Raw genomic sequence first — 21,272 nt, 5'->3', positions numbered from 1 at the left:
TGTCAGAGCGACGACTCTTGGTCAATGCCGCACCCATGTAACAGCACTTACTGTGTCCGTATATTGCGCGTGAGCACTGTACACTGAATTTATATATACTGTACAAAATGAAAAAAAAAAAAAAAAACGCCTATATTTAAAACCTTAATACACAAGTAATGAAATAATTGCCTCTATTGTCACATCTCCTACTAGACCTCTAAAGTTCCCCTAGGCGTCTCAGTGTAATCAGAGCTTGCCGTCCTCCAGAAATAATGTCACATAATACAGGCACTTTATGGGTAAAAATTGCATTTAATTTTAAAGCCACTGCCAGGTGGGGTATGGTTCATAGGGTCGACACTAGGAAGGTCGACATACGGCACACTTCGGAGCACCCCTGGACTGATACAGGACACATGCGGTCACCCCTGGACTGATACAGGACACATGCGGTCACCCCTGGACTGATATGGGACACATGCGGGCACCCCTGGACTGATACGCACACATCTGGGCACCCCTGGACTGATACGGCACACATAGGAGCATCCCTGAGCTGATATGGGACACATGCGGGCACCCCTGGACTGATACGCACACATCTGGGCACCCCTGGACTGATAAGGCACACATGCGGGCACCCCTGGACTGATGCGGCACACATAGGAGCATCCCTGAGCTGATACGGCACACATGCAGGCACCCCTGGACTGATACGCACACATCTGGGCACCCCTGGACTGATACGGCACACATGCGGGCACCCCTGGACTGATACGGCACACATGCGGGCACCCCTGGACTGATGCGGCACACATAGGAGCATCCCTGAGCTGATACGGCACACATGCGGGCACCCCTGGACTGATACGCACACATCTGGGCACCCCTGGACTGATACGGCACACATGCGGGCGTCCCTGGACTGATGCGGCACACATAGGAGCATCCCTGAGCTGATACGGCACACATGCAGGCACCCCTGGACTGATACGCACACATCTGGGCACCCCTGGACTGATACGGCACACATGCGGGCACCCCTGGACTGATACGGCACACATGCGGGCACCCCTGGACTGATACGGCACACATGCAGGCACCCCTGGACTGATACGCACACATCTGGGCACCCCTGGACTGATACGACACACATGCGGGCAGCCCTGGATTGATACGGCACACATGTGGGCACCCCTGGACTGATACGGCACACATCCGGGCACCCCTGGACTGATACGGAACACATCCGGGCACCCCTGGACTGATACAGCACACATACGGGCACCCCTGGACTAAGACAGCACACATGCAGGCACCCCTGGACTGATACGCACACATCTGGGCACCCCTGGACTGATACGGCACACATCCGGGCACCCCTGGACTGATACGGAACACATCCATGCACCCCTGGACTGATACAGCACACATACGGGCACCCCTGGACTAAGACAGCACACATGCGGGCCCCCCTGGACTGATACGCACACATCTGGGCACCCCTGGACTGATACGGCACACATGCGGGCACCCCTGGACTAATATGGGACACATGCGGGCACCCCTGGACTGATAGGACACACTGGGCAGTAACCCTGCAGTAATAAAAAATAAAAAAGAAAACTTTTTTCTTAATTAAAATAATACAGCCCCCCCATAGTAGACCCCTCATTAGCTGCCCCCTGAAGTAGCCCCCTCTATGCATAAATCCGTGTTTGAAAAATGGCGCCAGGAAGTATATGAGTCCGGGTCTTGCGAGAATCCGACAGCGGGAAGATGACGTCCAGCCTCGTTTTGGACATGGAAAAATGGCGGGACCCATCCAACTACTAGGATGCCGCCTCGGATCAGGTAAGTTCTAGGGGGGTTCCGATCTCTAGGATTCAAACCTGCTCATTCCTAATTTAAAATGAAACCTACTTGTCTGAACAATTGACAATTAGCCAGTGTTTGGAAGCAAATTGCTGATGTGTTCGAAGCAGGAAAAATGGGCAAGTGTAAGGATCTAAGCGGCTTTGATGGCTAGACGGCTAGGTCAGATCATTTTCAAAACAGCATGTCTTATAGGTGTCCTGGGTATGTAGTGGGTAGTATACACAAAAAGAGCTCCAAGGAAGGACAAAGGTGAATCATCAACAGTGTCTTGGAAACCCAGTGCTCATTGAGGCACATGGGGAAAGAAGGATAACCCATCTGGTCTGATCCCACAGAAAAGCTGCTGTTGCATACATTTCTGAAAATGTTCATGTGGGATACTGTAGAAAGCTGTCAGACAACACAATGCATCACAGCTTGCTGGGTATAGGGGCTGCATAGCTGCAGGCTAGTCAGAGTGTCCATGGTGACCCCTGTCCACCACAGAAAGGACCTACAATGGTCATGTGAGCATCAGAACTGGTCCATGGAGTAATCATAGAAGGTAGCCTGGTCTGATGAATTACGTTTTATTTTACATCATATTGGAAGAGATGCCACAAGAGATGTTCCGGAATTGTTGGAGGAACATAACAAAAAGTTCAATGTGTCGGCTTGGCCTCCAAATTCCCCAGATCTGAATCTGATCGTGTATGTGGGGAATGTGCTGGAAAAACAAGTCTAGGCCATGCAGGGCCGGAGCTACCATTATACAGCTTTAGGCACCTGCCTATGGGCGGCAGCATTTCAATGGTGGCACTGATTGAAAGAGGAGAGTGAGCACTCCTGCGGCTGTCACTGGGGAGAGTGAGGACTCCTGCGGCTGTCACTGTAGAGAGTGAGGACTCCTGCGGCTGGCACTGCGGAGTGAGGTCTCCTGCGGCTGTCACTGGGGAGTGAGGGCTCCTGCGGCTGTCACTGGGGAGAGTGAGGTCTCCTGCGGCTGTCACTGGGGAGAGTGAGGTCTCCTGCGTCTGTCACTTGGGAGTGAGGGCTCCTGCGGCTGTCACTGCGGAGTGAGGTCTCCTGCGGCTGTCACTGTGGAGTGAGGTCTCCTGCAGCTGTCACTGGGGAGAGTAAGGACTCCTGCGGCTGTCACTGCGGAGAGTGAGGACTCCTGCGGCTGTCACTGCGGAGTGAGGTCTCCTGCGGCTGTCACTGGGGAGTGAGGTCTCCAGCGGCTGTCACTGGGGAGTGAGGGCTCCTGCGGCTGTCACTGGGGAGAGTGAGGTCTCCTGCGTCTGTCACTGGGGAGTGAGGGCTCCTGCGGCTGTCACTGGGGAGAGTGAGGTCTCCTGCAGCTGTCACTGGGGAGAGTGAGGTCTCCTGCGGCTGTCACTGGGGAGAGTGAGGTCTCCTGCGTCTGTCACTTGGGAGTGAGGGTTCCTGCATTTGTCACTGTGGAGAGTGAGGACTCCTGCGTCTGTCACTGCGGAGAGTAAGGACTCCTTACGCCCCACATAGCAACTTACATGACATAACTTATCTGCTGCTAACATCTAGGTGCCTTCAATGGTCTTAGTGGTGTCTATGCCTGGAAAGACCATTTTTGGCATCACAAGGGGGACCTACACAATATATTAGGCAAGTGGTTTTAATGTTATGGCTGATTGGTGTACATATCTGATAAAATTGGCCTAGCTGTGCGAGTACATTAATATGTTTTACTAATGAACTCTACCGTTATGTTCCTTTAATCTTGCAGAAGTGCATGATCTGACATCTCTTTTCTCATGGCTGTTAGAATAATTCAGTCACACCCATGTTACAGCAAATATAATTAGTTTTACTTTATTACCAGCCTCATGGGATCAGTAGCTTGTACTATTTATATCTACTCGGGCGTCACAAAGCAATGTAAAGGAAAATGATTCACTGAAGAGGGGGCTGAAACAACACAATGGATATTGCATAACACATACTACAATGGAGGTTATTATAATACAGGTTCTGTGCTTTACTTTTAACATAGGAAGGAAATTGAATGGAAAGGTTGTTACTAGGGTAGTCAGGAGGACAGATTAGCAGATACTTCTATTTGTCTCACAGTGACTATTAGATGGTATTTATCTGAGAGCATAAATCCACTGCTTTCCTTTGTGTAGAAGAGAATAACGCTGCCAAGTGAGGGCCAGATAACTGTGCCCTCTGTGCCACACACGTGAGGATTCTTCCAACATGCTACCAGTACACAGGAGCACAATTCCACTTCATCTCCTTGCTCCCAGGATGCGGAGTAAAAGCTGCAGCATTCATGCATTTCCTATTTAATACTAGAGTTCCGGCAGTGAGCCCATGAGGGTATATAAGGCTTTCCAGTTGCTGTCTGCCACTGGTCAAATCCATTACAGCTTCTATAGCTCACAGAGACTAAGTGCTCAGACACAGCCATGCCACTCTATAACACTCCCTGGGTAATAGCATTAGAATTTCTGGCCAGTCTAGCCTGCCCGTCTACCCCTGTGTATAGAATAGATAGGAATAGATTGGAAGTCACAGCTCCTGCAGGCCCAGAATTAACTCAATCTCTGCCTGGAGAACTTGGCAGATTCTGCTGTTTGCCAGCATTTCTCTTAAAGGGGCAACAACTCATCCTCACATACTGTACTAGCAAAAGTAATAAAAAGTAATCTATCCCTTCGCAAACCATTCAGCCAAATTATCTGTGCTTATATTCATTTACTATGAGGTGTTTTTTGTTGGATGTTCCTCTAACAGTTCATATAATTAAAATCTAGGAATGGAAAATGTATTTAGACAACCAACATAAGCCCTGACGCAATGCGAAACGAGCGTAGTCTTATGAATTCGCTCTGGGCATGCCCAGGCGAATGGGCGTATGCATATACACTTTTGTATGAATCTGGCTTGTATGCCATGCTAAAGAACTTTGATGGCACTCTAATAATCAAACTGCGAATGATCATGATAACAGTTACCAGAACTACTGTAGCATAGCAAATCACTTTGTGATAGACCTGCAAATGTACCAATGATTCCGATTAGTGCTCCTATCCTTTTTATTATATGACAGCTGTTTGAGATTTATTAACTGTACTGAAGCCTAATAGAGATTGTGTCTAGTAAATACAATAAATAATACAATTATGGGAGTGTATGTGATGTGTGACTGGAATAAACGGTGCATATGTTATTTGGGTAAATCTGTATGAGTCTTGTGATAGTAGCTTCCTATATACAATCAATTCTGGCAAAGGTCCTAATTCAAACTGTGTTGCACTGCAGATGGGGCAAATGTAACATGTACAGAGAGAGTTAGATTTGAAGAGCGGCATTTGTGTATAGTCAAATGCAGCTCCTCCCCCACACTGAGTGAAATCCCAGTGATGTCAGTCACTTGGGCTCCGCTCAACCAATCAGGGCTGAGCTCCAGAGAAGTTTCCCACCTGATTGGATGTAGCCGTCTCCATGACTCCACGCCGTTTTTTAAATATATTTTTTACTTTTATACAATTTTTTAGACAGAACCATGCACAGATCTCACTGCCGGAAGTAAGTCTATTTTTTTTTTGCGATTTTTGGTCATGTTTAGGGTGCGATTTGAAAAATTGGACCCTATTGCATTTGCGATTTTGTTGTTTTCTGTGAGAAAACATCTGGATGCGATTTTTGAAGTACTATTTTTTTTTACTGAAATTTGTACACTACTTGTGCGATTTTCAGCAAAGGTGCACCATGTCCATTTTTTTATCCCAAAAAATTGCACTTTCCAAAAAATCGCACCCTATTACATCTCGTCCATGATGTCTTACTAGCACAGGACCATATCTGCTGCAGCCCCTTCATTTCTGACACAGCCATAGCCCCCCATTTCCTACAGCAGCTGCAATCCCCCCAATAGGTTTTATAGTGGTTGCAGAGCTTTCAGAGCTACCAAGCTAGTTTTGCCCCCACAGCAAAGGCCAGCAGTTAGCCATTGTAGCCTATAGGCTATATTTTGCAAAAAAAATGCTGGGAAATGGCTTCTCAGTAACCGTCCCAAGCAGTGGCTGCTGCACATATGTGGTCAGTGAATCATGTATGTTCAGTAGTGTGTATTAGTCCTGAAATAGTAGATAAGTGACTGCTAATGTGTGCAGTGTACTGCTAACACATAGCTGGGATAGGCTTCTGTACCTACATATGTGGTATTTGATACATGTGGGTGATCATTGTAATCTGACTATCGATACATATGCCCCTAACTACATGCTGCACCAGCTTAATGCTGCTCTGGTAAGCATGAGTAGCTGTGAACAAGCATATCCCTGACCTCCCTGCAATGCAGGCCCTTATAGGCACCACGGATGGTTAGCATTACTGCCTCACAAGTCATTGGTTCGATTTCCACCATGGCCCTAACTGTGCGGACATTGTATATTGTCCTTGCGTGGGTGTCCTCCGGGCCCTCTGGTTTCCTCCCACAATCCAAAAGTTACTGATTGGTTAGACTATACCCTGGTCCAATCACAGAAGTAGACCAGTAGGATCTGCCTGACCTCTCACTCACTCTGTCATTGCTCCTGTCACCTCAGTCTAATGTTTTGTGTTTCCGTGTTGTTCTTTGATTTGCAGTTATGCATTGGCTGATGGCGCCTACCAATCTCTACGCGACCGCGACAAGGACCAATGTATCCTCATTACAGGGGAGAGTGGCGCTGGGAAAACTGGTAAATACACCTCACCAGAGTCCCCTCTATCCTATCATTTAAAGCATGTACATTTATAACATAAGGCACAGTAAGTCATTTACTTATCCATGATTATATAGTATACATGTCCCATTTTATATCTGTCATTATGTTATCATACAGTAAGGGTAATTTATCACTGCATCCCGCATTGTAGTTTATTGTTCATTCTTTATTCTGCTTTTTGTTTCATTTTTGGGGTGTCCTTTTGCATGCTTCATTATATGTGACCACAATTGGTGTACCATGTAGTACCCTCATGTGGCTTGCTGCTCTCGCTACAGGTAGCTTTTCCCAATAGTAGTCCACGTGGATTAAGTAAACTAAGTAAAAGTTGACCATGTGACTCGACCACATCAAACTATTAACAATATGGGGTCAACCTTTGGACTCTGTCATATAGTGTGACACTTATATGTCTCACTATTTGTATAGTGATATGCTGCAGTGCATACAGCTTTTACGTATTCAATGCTTCAGCAGCATGTAAATCGTTTGTTACATACTGGAGGGGTCCTATGACTTATCCGCATCCACCAGCTGATAGGCCACCTCCTCTCAGCTTGTCTTGGAAGAAAGCCCAGGATTACTCTTGTGGCCTCATCGGGGTAGCACTCCGGACATGTAGGAAATAAATGGAGGAGGCACTTAGAGGCTGGCTTAGTAGTGCTCACGATTATGTTTAATATGTTGTGTACGTTACGGGGTGCAGTACCTCTTCTTCATTATATCCTGGTGAAGGGGTGCAATACCCCCAAACCTCGGTCTTATTTCTCTTTCTCTCTCTGTATCTTTATATAATTTCAAAATAAGGCCATTGTAGGTACATTATCATGTAGCCCCATGCTTCCTTTGCAGAGGCCAGTAAACTTGTGATGTCATACGTGGCAGCTGTGTGCGGGAAAGGAGATCAAGCGAATCAGGTGAAGGAGCAGCTCTTACAATCAAATCCTGTCCTGGAGGGTAAGCAGTGATAAATAATTTAGAGTGTATATATATTTAGGGCGGGATGTACAGTAATAGCGTCCGAGTGCAGTGGCCATTCGGGATGCCGGCTGAATGCAGACATTTTTAAAGGGGGCAATCATTTACATGGTATTGCCTAGTAAATGATTGCCCCCTTTTAAAAAAAAGTTCCGCTGGCATCCTGCATGGCCACTCACTATTAAATCCTACCCTTGGTCTCATTTAAGGCCCATACACACTGGACGACTTTCATGTGAAAGCCGCTCAGTCTTCTCGTCTGAGTGTGTATACAGGGCAGCGATGAGTGTTGAGCACTGCTGCACACACCCACATCATTGTTACTGGCCGCCGCTCATCTGCTGGTATTACCAGCAGATGAGCGACTTTGTGGACGGCTTTCCATAGCGCTGCTCTATGGAAAGCCGTCCGCCCCCCACTGATGGCGCCAGGCAGGGGGAAAGTGGCTCAGTGTGTATGCACTGAGCGGCTTTCCCACCACCGATGACAATGATCATCGCTGTCCATACACACTGGGCAAAATCGCCCAGTGTGTATGGACCTTTAGAGTTGCAATAAGAGTAAGGCACATGAAAAATGTATGACCAGATGTAGCATTGCAAGTGCAAGGTGGGCTAATTGAAGAGTGGAAACCCCAAGAGGAGAGTACGAAGGAGAGGGGGGGGGCTACCTGAAAATAGGAGGATTTTCAAGTTCATACTGTATTTTCTATTATTATTCATGTGCAGCTTTTGGAAATGCCAAGACCATCCGAAATGATAACTCTTCCAGATTTGTAAGTTCTGTTATTTGTTACATTACTTTCTATGTATTTTATTAATCATAACACAACTAAATGATGTACAAAAGTTCTACAAATGTACTTCATTGGGTTTATGCTCTGCATAGGGTTTAACTACTAGCCAATACAGAACAGCCTTTTTTTTTAGCAATTTTTTGGCACAGGTGTTGGGAGTAACTCTAGTGATCTTTTTTTTATAAGGAAGTGGAGAGTGCTCAATATATATATATATATACAGGGCTATTTTTCAGTAGGCTCCAGTAGGAACTGAGGCCCTTATTCTAGTTCACTCTTTCTGACAAAATATTTCTTAGATGGACAAAACCCTGTGCACTGCACTTGAGGCAGGTGTAAAACCGCACCCAAATCTAATTATCTCTGCACAAGTAACACCTGCCTCACCTGCAGTGCACATGGTTTTGTCCATCTAATGCTGTGTACACACGGGGAAATATGATTGCTGGGGATATATTGCTAGCAATATATCCCCAGCAATCATATTGCTCAGTGTCTCCTTTTCATCAGCGATGAAAAGGTGACACTGCTACGGGGCGGAGGGGGAGCGCAGCAGCAGCAGACGCTGCTGCTGTCACTTTGATGGGAGGAGGGAGGGAGCAGCCGCACGGGGCTGGGGAGATCAATGCTGATCTCCCCGGCGCTGACCTCCAGGCACAGCGATCGCGGGGAAAGCCGCTGGTTGCAGGAGCATGCTCCTGCGACCAGCGACCATTGGGCAGTGCACACGGGAGCGCGCAGCTGGCGATTTATCGCCAGCTGCGCTCTAAATCACTGGCAATATGGTCGCTCAGCGACCATATTTCCAGCGATTTCACACAATATTGCTCCCGTGTGTACACACCTTAAGAAATATTTTGTCAGAAAGAGTGAACTAGAATAAGGGCCTTAGTTCCTGCTGGAGCCTACTGAAAAATAGCCCTGTATATATATATATATATATATATATATATATATATATATATATATATATAATCTTGTACTGTAAATACTATGGGGTAGATGAATCGGGTTGGGATCATTTGGTCTACAGCATGATGGTCGACAGTCATTAGGTCGACATGGGAAAAGGTCGACATGGGGCTAGGTCGACATGGTTCTAGGTCGAAAGGTCATTAGTTCGACAGGTCGTTAGTTCGACAATGTCTAGGTCGACATTCAAAAGGTCAACATGGGTTTTTTCACTAATTTTTGACCTAAATGTCAACACAGTCAACATGGACACAGTTTAAAGTGCACCACATCCCCTGTGCTCGCAATGCGTCGGGCACGGTGCCTCGCTACGCTCGACATACTATTTTATTCTCCCACCACGACCCCATGTCGACCTTTTGACTGTCGAACTAATGACCTGTCGAACTGATGTCCTTTCGACCTAGAACCATGTCAACATTTTCCCATGTCGACCTAGACCGATGTCAACCCTTTCCCATGTTGACCTAATGGTGTCGACCTAGTGACTGTCGACCATAATGCTGTAGACCAAATGACCGCATCCCATTTTGCAGGCACATTGCTAAAGTGCAAGGACTTTGCTACATAGTGAAGCACTCACACATCACCGGCTACCCCCTGGCTGCCCAGCCTACAGTACCTTTAAAGCCATGGATCAGGGATATGGAAATATTACTCACTGAAATGATCATGCAGATGTGTCCTCTCTCATCCTGTGTATAATCGCATGCTGTGACATGTTTGAATTATACGCAGGGATTATATGCAGTGTGCCGCACAGCGGGAAACCCCTAAATTGATTCCAATAAGGTGGATGCATATGTACGTGCCTGCGCACACTATTTATGGAAAACGGTAACTGAGACTAATTTGCAAGCTGAGGCGGCCACATCTGTATGTGTACTTTATAACATGTCAACGTTTTATCAGTTTCTGGGCCAGATGTATCAAGCTTCAAAAGTGATAAAATGGAGAGTGATACAGCCAGCCAATCAGCTCCTGTCTGACATTTTTCAAACACGATCTGATTGGCTGGCTGTTTATCACTCTCTATTTTATCACTTTTGAAGCTTGATACATCTGGCCCAATATGATGACTGTTGACATATCATACCACACTCTGATAATAATGTAATAACTACAGTAATATTTATTATAATTACTTAATATTAGCTCTTTAGGTATTACAGTGTAAGGCTGAATATTATTATTATTATTAATAATAATAATAATAATAATACTAAAAAAAGCTATTGGAGCAACTTCTATTATTTTCAAGTTATTTACAGTAGCAATAATAAAAAAATATGGTTTACATGTTTGTATGTTTTTCTTCATGGTAAAGCCTTTTTTTCATCTTTATTTTATGTAGAGACTACAGCGTATTATTCATGTGCTGTACCTGTATTATTTTCTCCTTTTCCAAACCCTACAGTATATGTAAAGATGCAGAAATCTATAGAGAGGCTTGTGGGGTAAGATGCTCCCAGTCACATGACTTATGTTCTGAATCTTTCAGGGGAAATACATGGATATTGAATTTGACTTCAAGGGAGATCCAGTGGGCGGTGTTATTAGTAACTGTAAGTATTATTTCATGTAAAGCCATGCTTTGTATACATCTACTGTAATATTGTCCTTTCAAATATTCAGCTATAGTTCAAGTTTCCACTAATGCACAGTAGTTTGTGAGGAATGTTCTCTGCTTTGCAGTGACCTTGTACATTTTTGCTCTCCTTATAATCATACCCAGAGACAGATTTACACTCCATGGGGCCCTAAGCAAAAACTGATTTGGGCCCATTCCTTAAACAATCCCGCCTCCCAGTCACTCACTATATGCCAAATCATCCTTTACCCCTCACCCCCAGCCAGTCAGTGTATGTATGATTATTCCCACCCCCAACCTATCAGTGTATGATAAAGTGCCTACCCATCCTCAGTAAGTCAGTCAGTGTATGCCAAATCCCTCCCCTCAGTCAGTCAGTGGTGAGTATTCAATGCCAGTGCGAGCGGCCGGCGATGGGGTTAAACTGCGAGGATCACAGAAAACCAGTGATCCTCGCAGTTTAACCCCCGCGCCGGCCGCTCGCACTATGCAACGTTCCGGGGGAATCCTCGCAGTCACAGAACTGCAAGGATTTCCCTAAACTGCGAGAGCCGCGGCTAGTGCAGCAAACTCGCTGTAATTAGCCTCGGCTCTCGCAGCTTTTGGAGGCACATTCGCAAATTCCCCCTCGCTCAAAAAACGGAGCGAGGGGGAATTTGCGAATGAGGGGGGGGTCAGTTGAATACTGACAGGGTGAGCGGTGACTGCGCGCAAAAAGTCCTGCTCGCAGTCACCGCTCGCCCATGGCATTGAATATATGCCAATGAGCTTGTGGTGTGCCATGATACAGCCTTGTTGGCAGGCTCCCTTGACCCCAGAGGCTCTAAACAGACAATTTGGTAGCATAATGGTAAATTCACTACTGATCATACCTCTCAATATTTACGAAAGTTCTTTCATCGTCTTTATTTAATTTTTAATTTTTTTTTTTTTGGGGGGGGGGGGGGGGGGTGGTCTCTGTATAATGCTGTAGGTTATAACAGAGAGAGAAGGGTAATATTTGCAGGTGATCCTCCATCTGTCCTGAATCATTCTTCTTCATTTATTCTCCCTAATTTATTCTCCCTCTATGGGTGTCGTGGGACACCCATAGAGGGAGAAAGTGTCGGGATTTCGGCGGTCGGGAGTTTGACCGCCGGGATTCCGACCATCGGGATTCTAACTGCATCCCCTATGCCAAGTTATTATCATAAATGTATTAAGCTTTATGTCATCTCTTGTTGTTTTCCCGTTTATCTCAATACCTACAGTATTATTGTACGATACGTCACAGCAGGAAATATCAACTCATTTCCTATGGAATGTGTCTCCCTTATTTAAAACTCATATTTCATGTGCGCCAGGCAGTGTATAAGACACAACACAATACACAAAGACCCTGCAGGCCAGGAGGACACATACAGGTTTCATGCTGACGCTGTACAGTAAGTCACAGCAGCTGTGTCCTGTCTCATAACAAAACAACTGCAGACATTTTTAGTTCCCTAATTAAGCACTCAGAAGCCCTGAAATTGCTGTACAGGTACTGCTGAGGCCCGGTGTGGGAATCAGTCTCCTGAATACTGTCCTGAATACTTCAGCCATATAATCCTAGGAAGAATTACCGTATTTATCGGCGTATAACACGCACTTTTTTCCCCCTGAAAACAGGGGGAAAAGATGGGTGCGTGTTATACGCCGATATGCGTGCTATACGGCGGTAAATTGCGGTAAATACACCCGACGGTACCTGTATTATATAATAGGTGCGCGCCAGTGGTGTCCAGGTGTGCACCACTGGCGCAGCACCTCTACCCCATACCTCCGATCAGCTCCAGCCCAGTCCCCCTGTCCTCCGGCGATCGGAGCTTCCCCGATCACCCCGGCGCGCCTGTCACTTTACAGTGACGTCGGCGGCAGGCTCGGGTAATGTCGGCCAGGCTCGGGGGGACTCGGAAGCGCTCAGGCACCCGAGTCCTCCCGAGCCGCGAACATCCCCCAGCCTGCCGCCGACGTCACTGCTAAATGTGACAGGCGGCTAGGAAGGGGGAGAGAGGCAGCAGGGCGTGATAAAGATACGGTACGTGAAAATTACACCAAGTATCTTACTAGTGGTTACTGATGTGATGCCAGAATATTAAGGTGCCTTAGAAGGGATAGCCTTATATAAAGGTGGACATGAAAAAGAAAAAAAAAAAATAATAAAGTGATTGCTAACTAGTCACCTGCTACATAGAAGTTGAAACCATAATCTGCTAACAAGAGGCCTGCTATAAAATACAAAGCCAGCTTACACTTAAATGGATGAATGGAAAAATGTGTTGTATGTAAAAGACCTCATTATGATTCCTTAGATAGGAAACACAATTGAGATAGTTTGGTTTAACTTAACTTTTTTTCCTGAGATTTCCCTTTTAAAATGATGGTGCGTGTTATACGCCTGTGCGTGTTATACGCCGATAAATACGGTAGCTCCAGTTATTAATAATCAATAATGTTATTTTTTCCAGCATTGTACGTTTTCCATGCTTTAGTACAATACTGTATATTGACACTGTGATTCATGGATTAAAGGTGCAGATGTACAGAAAGTATTGGAGAGAGAAAAAGAGACTTAAGGGCAGATTTATTAAGCTTGGAGAAGAGATAAACTGGAGATAAAGCGGAGAAAAGGTAAAAGGAGATAAAGCACAGCCAATCAGCTGTGTTTGAAAAAGACAGTTGGGAGTTGATTGGCTGGTGCTTTATCTCCTTTTACCTTTTCTCCACTTTATCTCCAGTTTATCTCTTCTCCAAGCTTAATAAATCTGCCCCTTAATCCCCATATACACTGACAATATATTATTAATGATATTTCCTTAATGATATATGTATTTATTAACAGTTTCTTATATAGCGCACACATATTCCGCAGCGCTTTACAGAGAATATTTGAACATTCATATCAGTCCCTGCCGTAGTGGAGCTTACAATCTATATTCCCTACCACATGTACACGCAACACACAGACATTCTAGGGTTAATTCGTTGGGAGCCAATTAGCCTACCAGTATATTTTTGGAATGTGGGAGGAAACCGGAGCACCAGGAGGAAAACAACGCCAGCACAGGGAGAATATACAAACTCCCCACAGTTAAGGCCATGGTGGGGATCAAACCCATGACCTCCGTGCTGTGAGGCAGTAATGCTAGCCATTACACCATCCGTACTGCCCCTATACATTGTTCATATCGTCTAGTGCAGCAATGAGGAACCTTTTGGCCCAACAGCTATTGTTGAACTACACATCCCAGCATACCATGATGCAGTTTTGCTGTTTGTTTGGCCATGGTAAAACTGCTGTAGGGCATGCTGGGATGTGTAGTTCACCAACAGCTGGAGGGCTGAAGGTTCTCCATTCCTGGTCTAGTGTGTACGCTAGCAATGTGCGTGCCTACAAGTCATTAACAGTGTCCTTAGTCATCTGGAAATGCAGCTCAATCTTGACTATTTTTTCAATGACTGCATGTAAACATGACTGCATGTATGGAGGGGTATGGGTTATAGGGTCAACTTAATTAAGGCCAAAAGTCGACATGGACACTGTATAAGATGACCCCATCCCCTCGCATAGCTCGCTCTGCTTCGGGAAAGGTGCCTCACTACCCTCGGCACACTATTATATTCTCCCTCGATGTCCACGTGGATAGTCTCTTATCAAGCTTTTTCATGTCGACCTATTGTATGTGACAACCTTTCGACCATGCCAACCCAAGTTTTATCGACTTTTTTCATGTGTTGACCTATGGCCTGTCAACCAATAGTGGTCGACCTATTGACCGCCAACTTATTTATTGTTGACTTGCCGACTGCATCCCATATGGAGGAGACCCGATGATGTCGCTGAATCATGTTAACGATACCGGTCAGTGTATATATGCGCTATATCCTTTACCAGGGAATTGGCAGGAATTAAATCTAACTCTCTGTGCACATATTACATCTGCCCCACCTGCAGTGCAGCATGTTTTTTCCATTTTGATAACAAAATTTGTCCTGCAATCAGGTCTGAATTAGGCCCTTTATCTCTCTCCAATGCTTACTAAATTACCCTCTTGCAGAGCCCCCGGCTATGAATCGGTGTAGTCACCAGCCACTGCAACCAACCATCGATAGTAACAAACTATGTGACCATCAATAGTTTTAGCTATCGATGATCATACATTTTTGTCGACTGACTGGACCATGGGTCATATGGATAGTGGTAGATACTCAATCAGCATGTGAGGCGGGGCCTGGAAAAAAAGACAAACATTGGTTCTGCTGTGACATCGACGGAGTGAAACAATCTGGTTCTCGCCCATCTGTGGCAAAAGTATTTGACATCGGCCATAAACCATCAATGATTTTTAATCATCAGTGGTCGATGGCCATCCCTAGCTATGAATAGCATTATAAGGGTTCTACTTATAAAGCAGCGGCTCTGGGTTTTTGGGTCAGGCAAAGAGGTTAAAAAGCAAGAGAGTAATGTGCAGCTTTCTCTGCTTTGAGTCCATGCAGAATGTTGACATATCAGATGTTGACATTGTGAACAAAGTAATATTCTCCACATGCCGACATGTTTAATTTAATATCAACAGCATGATTTCGACATTAGGACTGCTTTCCCATCAATCGGTAATTGTTACCAGACACTTGCTTAATAAATTATGGAACAACACAGATATTATCACCAAATGTTATTTTTTTCTCTTTGTTATGTAGACTTGCTGGAGAAATCCCGGGTGGTGAAACATGTGAAGGGAGAAAGAAACTTTCACGTGTTTTACCAACTGCTGTCAGGAGGAGGCGCTGAGCTGCTAGGTAAGGATGCAAATATATGGCTGATGTTTATCTGTGTCCAGACATAGAAGGAGACAGCTACAGTTTCAAACTATGGCCAGTATTCAGTTCTGCGGCGCAGAGGGCGGAAAATGGGGGCGTGACCAGACTGCACCATCATTTGTATATGCCACACCCTATCTGCATAGACCACACCCCTTTTCAGCGTGCACGGGGCTATGCTGCGCGAGCATCCCTCATCAGAGGACGCAGAAGTTGGGAGGTATGCAGTGGGGCTGCCTGTCCTGTGCATGATTGGCAGGTTGCACTTTCAATTTGATGTCCCGACGAGTCACTGGTGTAATCATGGACTGTAACTGGCTCACTGATGTGGTGGATTTTTATGGGAGGGGCTGCAGTCCTATGGCCAATGGGTAAAATCCCCATTGCTACTAAAGCTGTGGGAGGGTTGTCCCCCAGACATTCTGTTACAGTAGACAAATATGACTTTGAAAATAGTATTAATGTCTCTTTTTCTTTTCCCAGTGACACATTAAATACTGTGCTTTTTTTCTGTAGGAAAACTGAAGTTGAGTCCAGATTGCAGCAAGTATGTCTACTTGAACAAGGACCCAAACAGTCTAAGTGGGATCAATGATGTGGAAAACTTTAAAACTGTTAAGGTAAAAGTTTTGAACCCTTATTTTTCGCTAAAAGTTTTTAACCCTTATTTTTTGCTGCAAACCACAATTCCCGTATAGTAAATTTGGGAATATTTAACGATTAAACAATAAAGGTTATATTTTATGATTCCTCATTTTTCTCTTTTTGTCCTAAAAATATTGTATACCCGACTGCCGGGAACAGCACCCCCTCCATTGAATATACAATTTGGGGCTCTTTCTTAAACATCAGATTTAATTGGTGTGCAGATGTGCAAACAAGCTCCCCAGTGGAGCCAGTACTACTAAGGTAGACTTGTGACCTGATTTATATGTCACTACAGCTGAAACTGGTGTAACCTAACCGGTGATGTTATGGTTTTTTTTTGCTCTTATGTAGCTTGTTCATTAATATTATAGAGAAATATTGACCAGCGCTTAATGGGAAATATATAATCTGAGGTGATGATCTTAATCAGCCGAATGGCAAGGTATCGAAAAAAATCTATGAGGTGTAGGTGTGCAAAATGCCTTTCATTTAATATTGTAGGGATCTCAAATCTATTATACAACAAAAACTGAATCATACATTGACAATGGATGAAGGTGTGAAGAGAGTCCTGTAAATAGGGCAAGGAGTGGTGAGGGATACAGGGAAAGTTTGGGATGCATGCACTTGAAAGACTAAGGGCAGTGTTGCGGGGAGCTGGCGTCCCGACTCAATTGAGACAGCCAATAAGACTGCCGCTTTATTTTTAAAGTCTCAGATTTTCTCCGACACCACACTCACAAGGTGGATAACAAATGTGAGAGGATTATTAAGAAACACCCCCCCCCCCCCCCACCACCACCACCACCACACTGCAGGATATTGGGTACTGTTGGCTGATATTTTCTACCAAGGCCGACCGATCGGGTAATCTGGGTTTCTGCCCATTTCTATCAGCCTTTGGACAACACCACACAGTAAAACAGGCCGATCACCTGACTACTGACAATTCTTTCCAATTGCATTAACGTATTGTATTATTGCGAGCTTTAGTGATTTGTGGTGTCTGTAGCTTTGTATAGTACGCTGTTTCCGGTATATTATTGGCAGCAGCTTTACAATGATTCCGGTCAGAAGAATAAAACATTAATGATTTATAATGAGATAACTTTTATTTGTCATATTGTATTTATATGCGGCGCATATCCTTTCACTGGGTGGTTTGTTTTACTTCAACTCAACCACAAGTTATTGAGCATTTGGTGCAGGAGTGCCATATTGGACCCATTTATTTATTGAAGTTCTAAGGATCTTCCTCACTAATGGGAAATGCATGACTTCCAGCAGCCCCTTAGCTGGGTCTGTGTCCTGTGTTCAATAATAAAAGAAAGAAAGAAGAAGCACAGGGGAAACAGCCGGGTGTGGTAGGGGGCTCCAACAGTCGGGATCCCGACTGTCGGGAACGCGTCCGGCACCCAAACAGCCAGCCCTCCCCAATGTGATATAGCAGTGCAGTGCTTTATATGCCACTATAATAGTCATGGAATACGGAGATTAGGTCAACATGCAAACATGTCGACCATGTGAACATTACAAAAAATGTGGAAAACTTATGTTGACCTAATGCTTGTGTCGACCTTAGCCATGTTGACCTATGTCATGTGTCGACATAAGCCATGTCACCCTTCAGTGGTGGACCCAATATGGGTTGACTCAATGACCCATACACAATAGTCACACCGTCAGTTGTTGTTGTTGGTGTTTTTTTTTTAGCTAAGAAAATCATAGGTAAACTAACACCACCGAAACACATTCATTGGGTGAGATTTAATAGGATGAGAGATTCAGAAAGTGAGAGATTTGGGAAGAAATCTCCAGTTTTTTTAAAGCGGTAATCATTTCACTGCAAAATCAAACTGGTTTTGCAGTGTAAATGATTGCCGCTTTAAAAAAACTGGAGATTTCTTCCCAAATCTCTCACTTTCTGAATCTCTCACTTTCTGAATCTCTCATCCTATTAAATCTCACCCATTTTGTAAGAACTACTTAATACATAATAAATGTATTTTATATTATTTACAGGATGCCATGAAAATTATTGGCTTTTCAAATGCTGAAATGACATCAATTCTGGAAATTGTTGCAGTTGTGCTGAAGTTGGGGAACATTGAGATAAAAGGACAGTTCCAGGCCAATGGAATGGCCTCTTGCTACATCACTGATACAAAGGGTAAGTGCTAACAAACTCCCAATAGCATATCATTACCCTTCTACTCGTGGCCAGATCCAAGGAGGGGTGGAAGGGGCAGTCCTCTTAGGGCCCCCACACATTAAGGGCCCCCAGTGCCCCCCACACTCTCCTTCTGAATCGTGCATGCCGCTGGTGCTGAAATCAGAGCACATAATGATCCAGCCGTGTCTCCAATTTCCCCACTGCACAGCTGCTGCCAGCGCTGCCCGTCGACGTCCTGCTGAGAGTGACGCTGCGCCATTTACTTCAGTCCCAGCTCCTTCCTCAGTGACACTGGCAGTGTGTGACTGGGTGGCAGCAGGCTTTGAGCAGTGTGGTGCCGGACATATCAGTGAATTATTCATAAACCGTTGTGCTATTCATGATATTATGCAAGATATTTGGAACATTAGGGTATATTTTGTAAAGTGTGATTTGCATTTTGGTTTTCAAAAAAATACCATATCTACTGTCTTAAGGAATTAAACACAATATCAATTGATAAATTATACTTTATTTTTATAATTGCAATTATATTAGTTTTATTGATAGGGGCCCCCACATACCTTAATCCAGCCCTGTTTATACTGTATGTTTTCATGTTCTTTGATGTGTCATTTTAAAAGATGTCATTGTACTGTATTTTAAAATACGCCAGCTGCGTCTCCTCTCTTGCCTCGTCCCAGTGTGGAGAAGTACAAAGATGCCCAATGATTGTAACATTCCTAGCAGCGGGAGATGTTGGATGCCCCGTCACCCACTGAGCATGCATGTGGGAAACGTGACAGACCTTAGAGAATTATGATATAAATGTGGAGATTTCCTGTTCTCTGTGTGGGCGTGAATGGCTGGTCCATCTTCCTGTCAGTATATAGTTCGTGCCACGCCCTAGCTGGAATTGGCTATGCTGTGGTTAGCATATATCTGAATCAGATGCAGGTAGAAAGGACTTGATAAAACTTTTATTTCAATTTCTTACAATTCTTGGCACGCAATCTATGTACACAATCATTTAGGGGTACATTTATCAAGATGGGAGTTTTATTGAAGATGGGATTTTGTCCATAGCAACTAATCAGATTTTACTTCAGACTTATTTAGCACCTTCTAGAAGATAATAGATAGAATCTGGTTGGTTGCTATGGGCAACATTCTATCTTCAAAATAACTCCCGTCTTAGTAAATTTACCACTTATGCCCGGTACACACCAGGACGATGGTGCTTGTGAGCGTGTCGTCACAGGAACTTACCACCTGCTCACGAGCTGACAGTGCCGCCGACCCACCACGAAAATGCCCCAAAGTGATCGCGATCCGATTGCGACCCCCACCCGCTACAATGGTCGTTTCTGAGATCCTACCTGCAGCAGGTAGGATCTCAGAAAAGACCGACCGACCCGCGGGGCTGGGCATAGGATCGTGATCGCATCAAAAGGGCAGCGAACACGGCCAATTCACATTCAATCGGTCGAGATTGTATCTAAATTGGCTCGTTTTGGGCCATTTCGTCCTGGTGTGTAACCCAGATTAGAGTGTATTCATATTATGTTGCCTTGGTAACAGCCATTTCTACATCAGGTCCTCTAAAATGAATAAGTATAGCATTATAATTATTTCTTTGCTTTGTCGCACTTTCCAGATATCAAGGAGATCAGCACCATTATTGGCCTGGATGCGCCTTCGTTAGAAAGTGCTTTCAGTGTCCGCACTGTGGAAGCCAGACAAGAGAAAGTGGTGACCACACTGAATGCATCCCAGGTATTGAACCAGACTGAGTACGAGAATAGCGGATTACATAGAACCGAGAAATGAATAAATGATTTCAGCAAACAAATATAAATCAGGCTCGTTTTATATAGCATGTGTTCCATATTGTTATACCGTGTAATTCTATTGTTATAATTAATAACAAGGTTCTTTATATGAACATTTCTCTTACTGACATGACAATAATTTGCAGATAGAAAAACAATGCTATTCTAGCTATGCTAAATCTATTCTATGGCTACTTTATCCTGCTTTATTGTAACTGATCTTCTTTTTAACCAGCCTTGTAATATGCTGGCATGTAGCTTTTGCAATGTCTGCCTCCACTGTTTGTTCTTACAGTTATTTATTGATGTATAGGGGGCGTATGCTCGTGATGCCCTGGCAAAGAACATGTATGACCGGCTTTTCAGCTGGCTGGTGCAGAGGATTAATGAAAGCATAAAGGTTAGTCCTAAAATTAAATGATCATTAAATCAGTGAATATAAGGCATAATTCAGCATGGTTTGCTAATTAGAAAAAAAGCAGCTGCCTGCTATCAAAAAGTCGCCTGGTCCCAGAAAGGAAGAATCAGTAGTGATGCATTCGCAGATCCATGCACAAAAACCGAGACATCAAAGAGTTTTTTCCATCTGCGCCAGTCTAAGGCTTCCACAAATCTGCTAAATAATAGGCTGGAAGCGCTTGCATCGCTGACGTCGACACAAACTGCAAAAAAGCTTTGGCATGTCTGTGATTTGGGCCACACATAGAAAATGCCATGTTTCTGCAACCTAGATGCTGGCTTCATGTCAGCTGCTGTTAGTATGGATATGTATTCACAAATTGTGGCGGTGCATGTGCAGTGCGAACACTGTGCAGCAGCCATTCAATAATAAGCCAGACTGCGAACTCTCAAATAGCGATCCACG

The 21,272-nt window shown here is 44.6% G+C and overlaps 1 protein-coding gene across 1 annotated transcript in view; it reads left to right on the top strand.

The window, feature by feature from the left end:
- Window positions 1–21,272, top strand: part of MYO1A (myosin IA) — a 71,833-nt gene that overhangs the window by 17,411 nt on the left and 33,150 nt on the right. Inside the window, exons 4-12 of the mRNA XM_083169339.1 lie at window positions 6,475–6,569; window positions 7,449–7,553; window positions 8,303–8,349; window positions 10,844–10,907; window positions 15,656–15,754; window positions 16,292–16,395; window positions 18,446–18,593; window positions 20,233–20,351; window positions 20,721–20,807. Of these exons, the coding sequence (XP_083025465.1) occupies window positions 6,475–6,569; window positions 7,449–7,553; window positions 8,303–8,349; window positions 10,844–10,907; window positions 15,656–15,754; window positions 16,292–16,395; window positions 18,446–18,593; window positions 20,233–20,351; window positions 20,721–20,807 (868 nt within the window). The remainder of the gene's footprint in view (window positions 1–6,474; window positions 6,570–7,448; window positions 7,554–8,302; window positions 8,350–10,843; window positions 10,908–15,655; window positions 15,755–16,291; window positions 16,396–18,445; window positions 18,594–20,232; window positions 20,352–20,720; window positions 20,808–21,272) is intronic.

This window comes from Crinia signifera, chromosome 2 (assembly GCF_055691185.1).
Source record: "Crinia signifera chromosome 2, ASM5569118v1, whole genome shotgun sequence".
In the NCBI taxonomy this organism is placed as follows: domain Eukaryota; kingdom Metazoa; phylum Chordata; class Amphibia; order Anura; family Myobatrachidae; genus Crinia; species Crinia signifera.
This window is presented reverse-complemented; position numbering and strand designations above follow the sequence as displayed.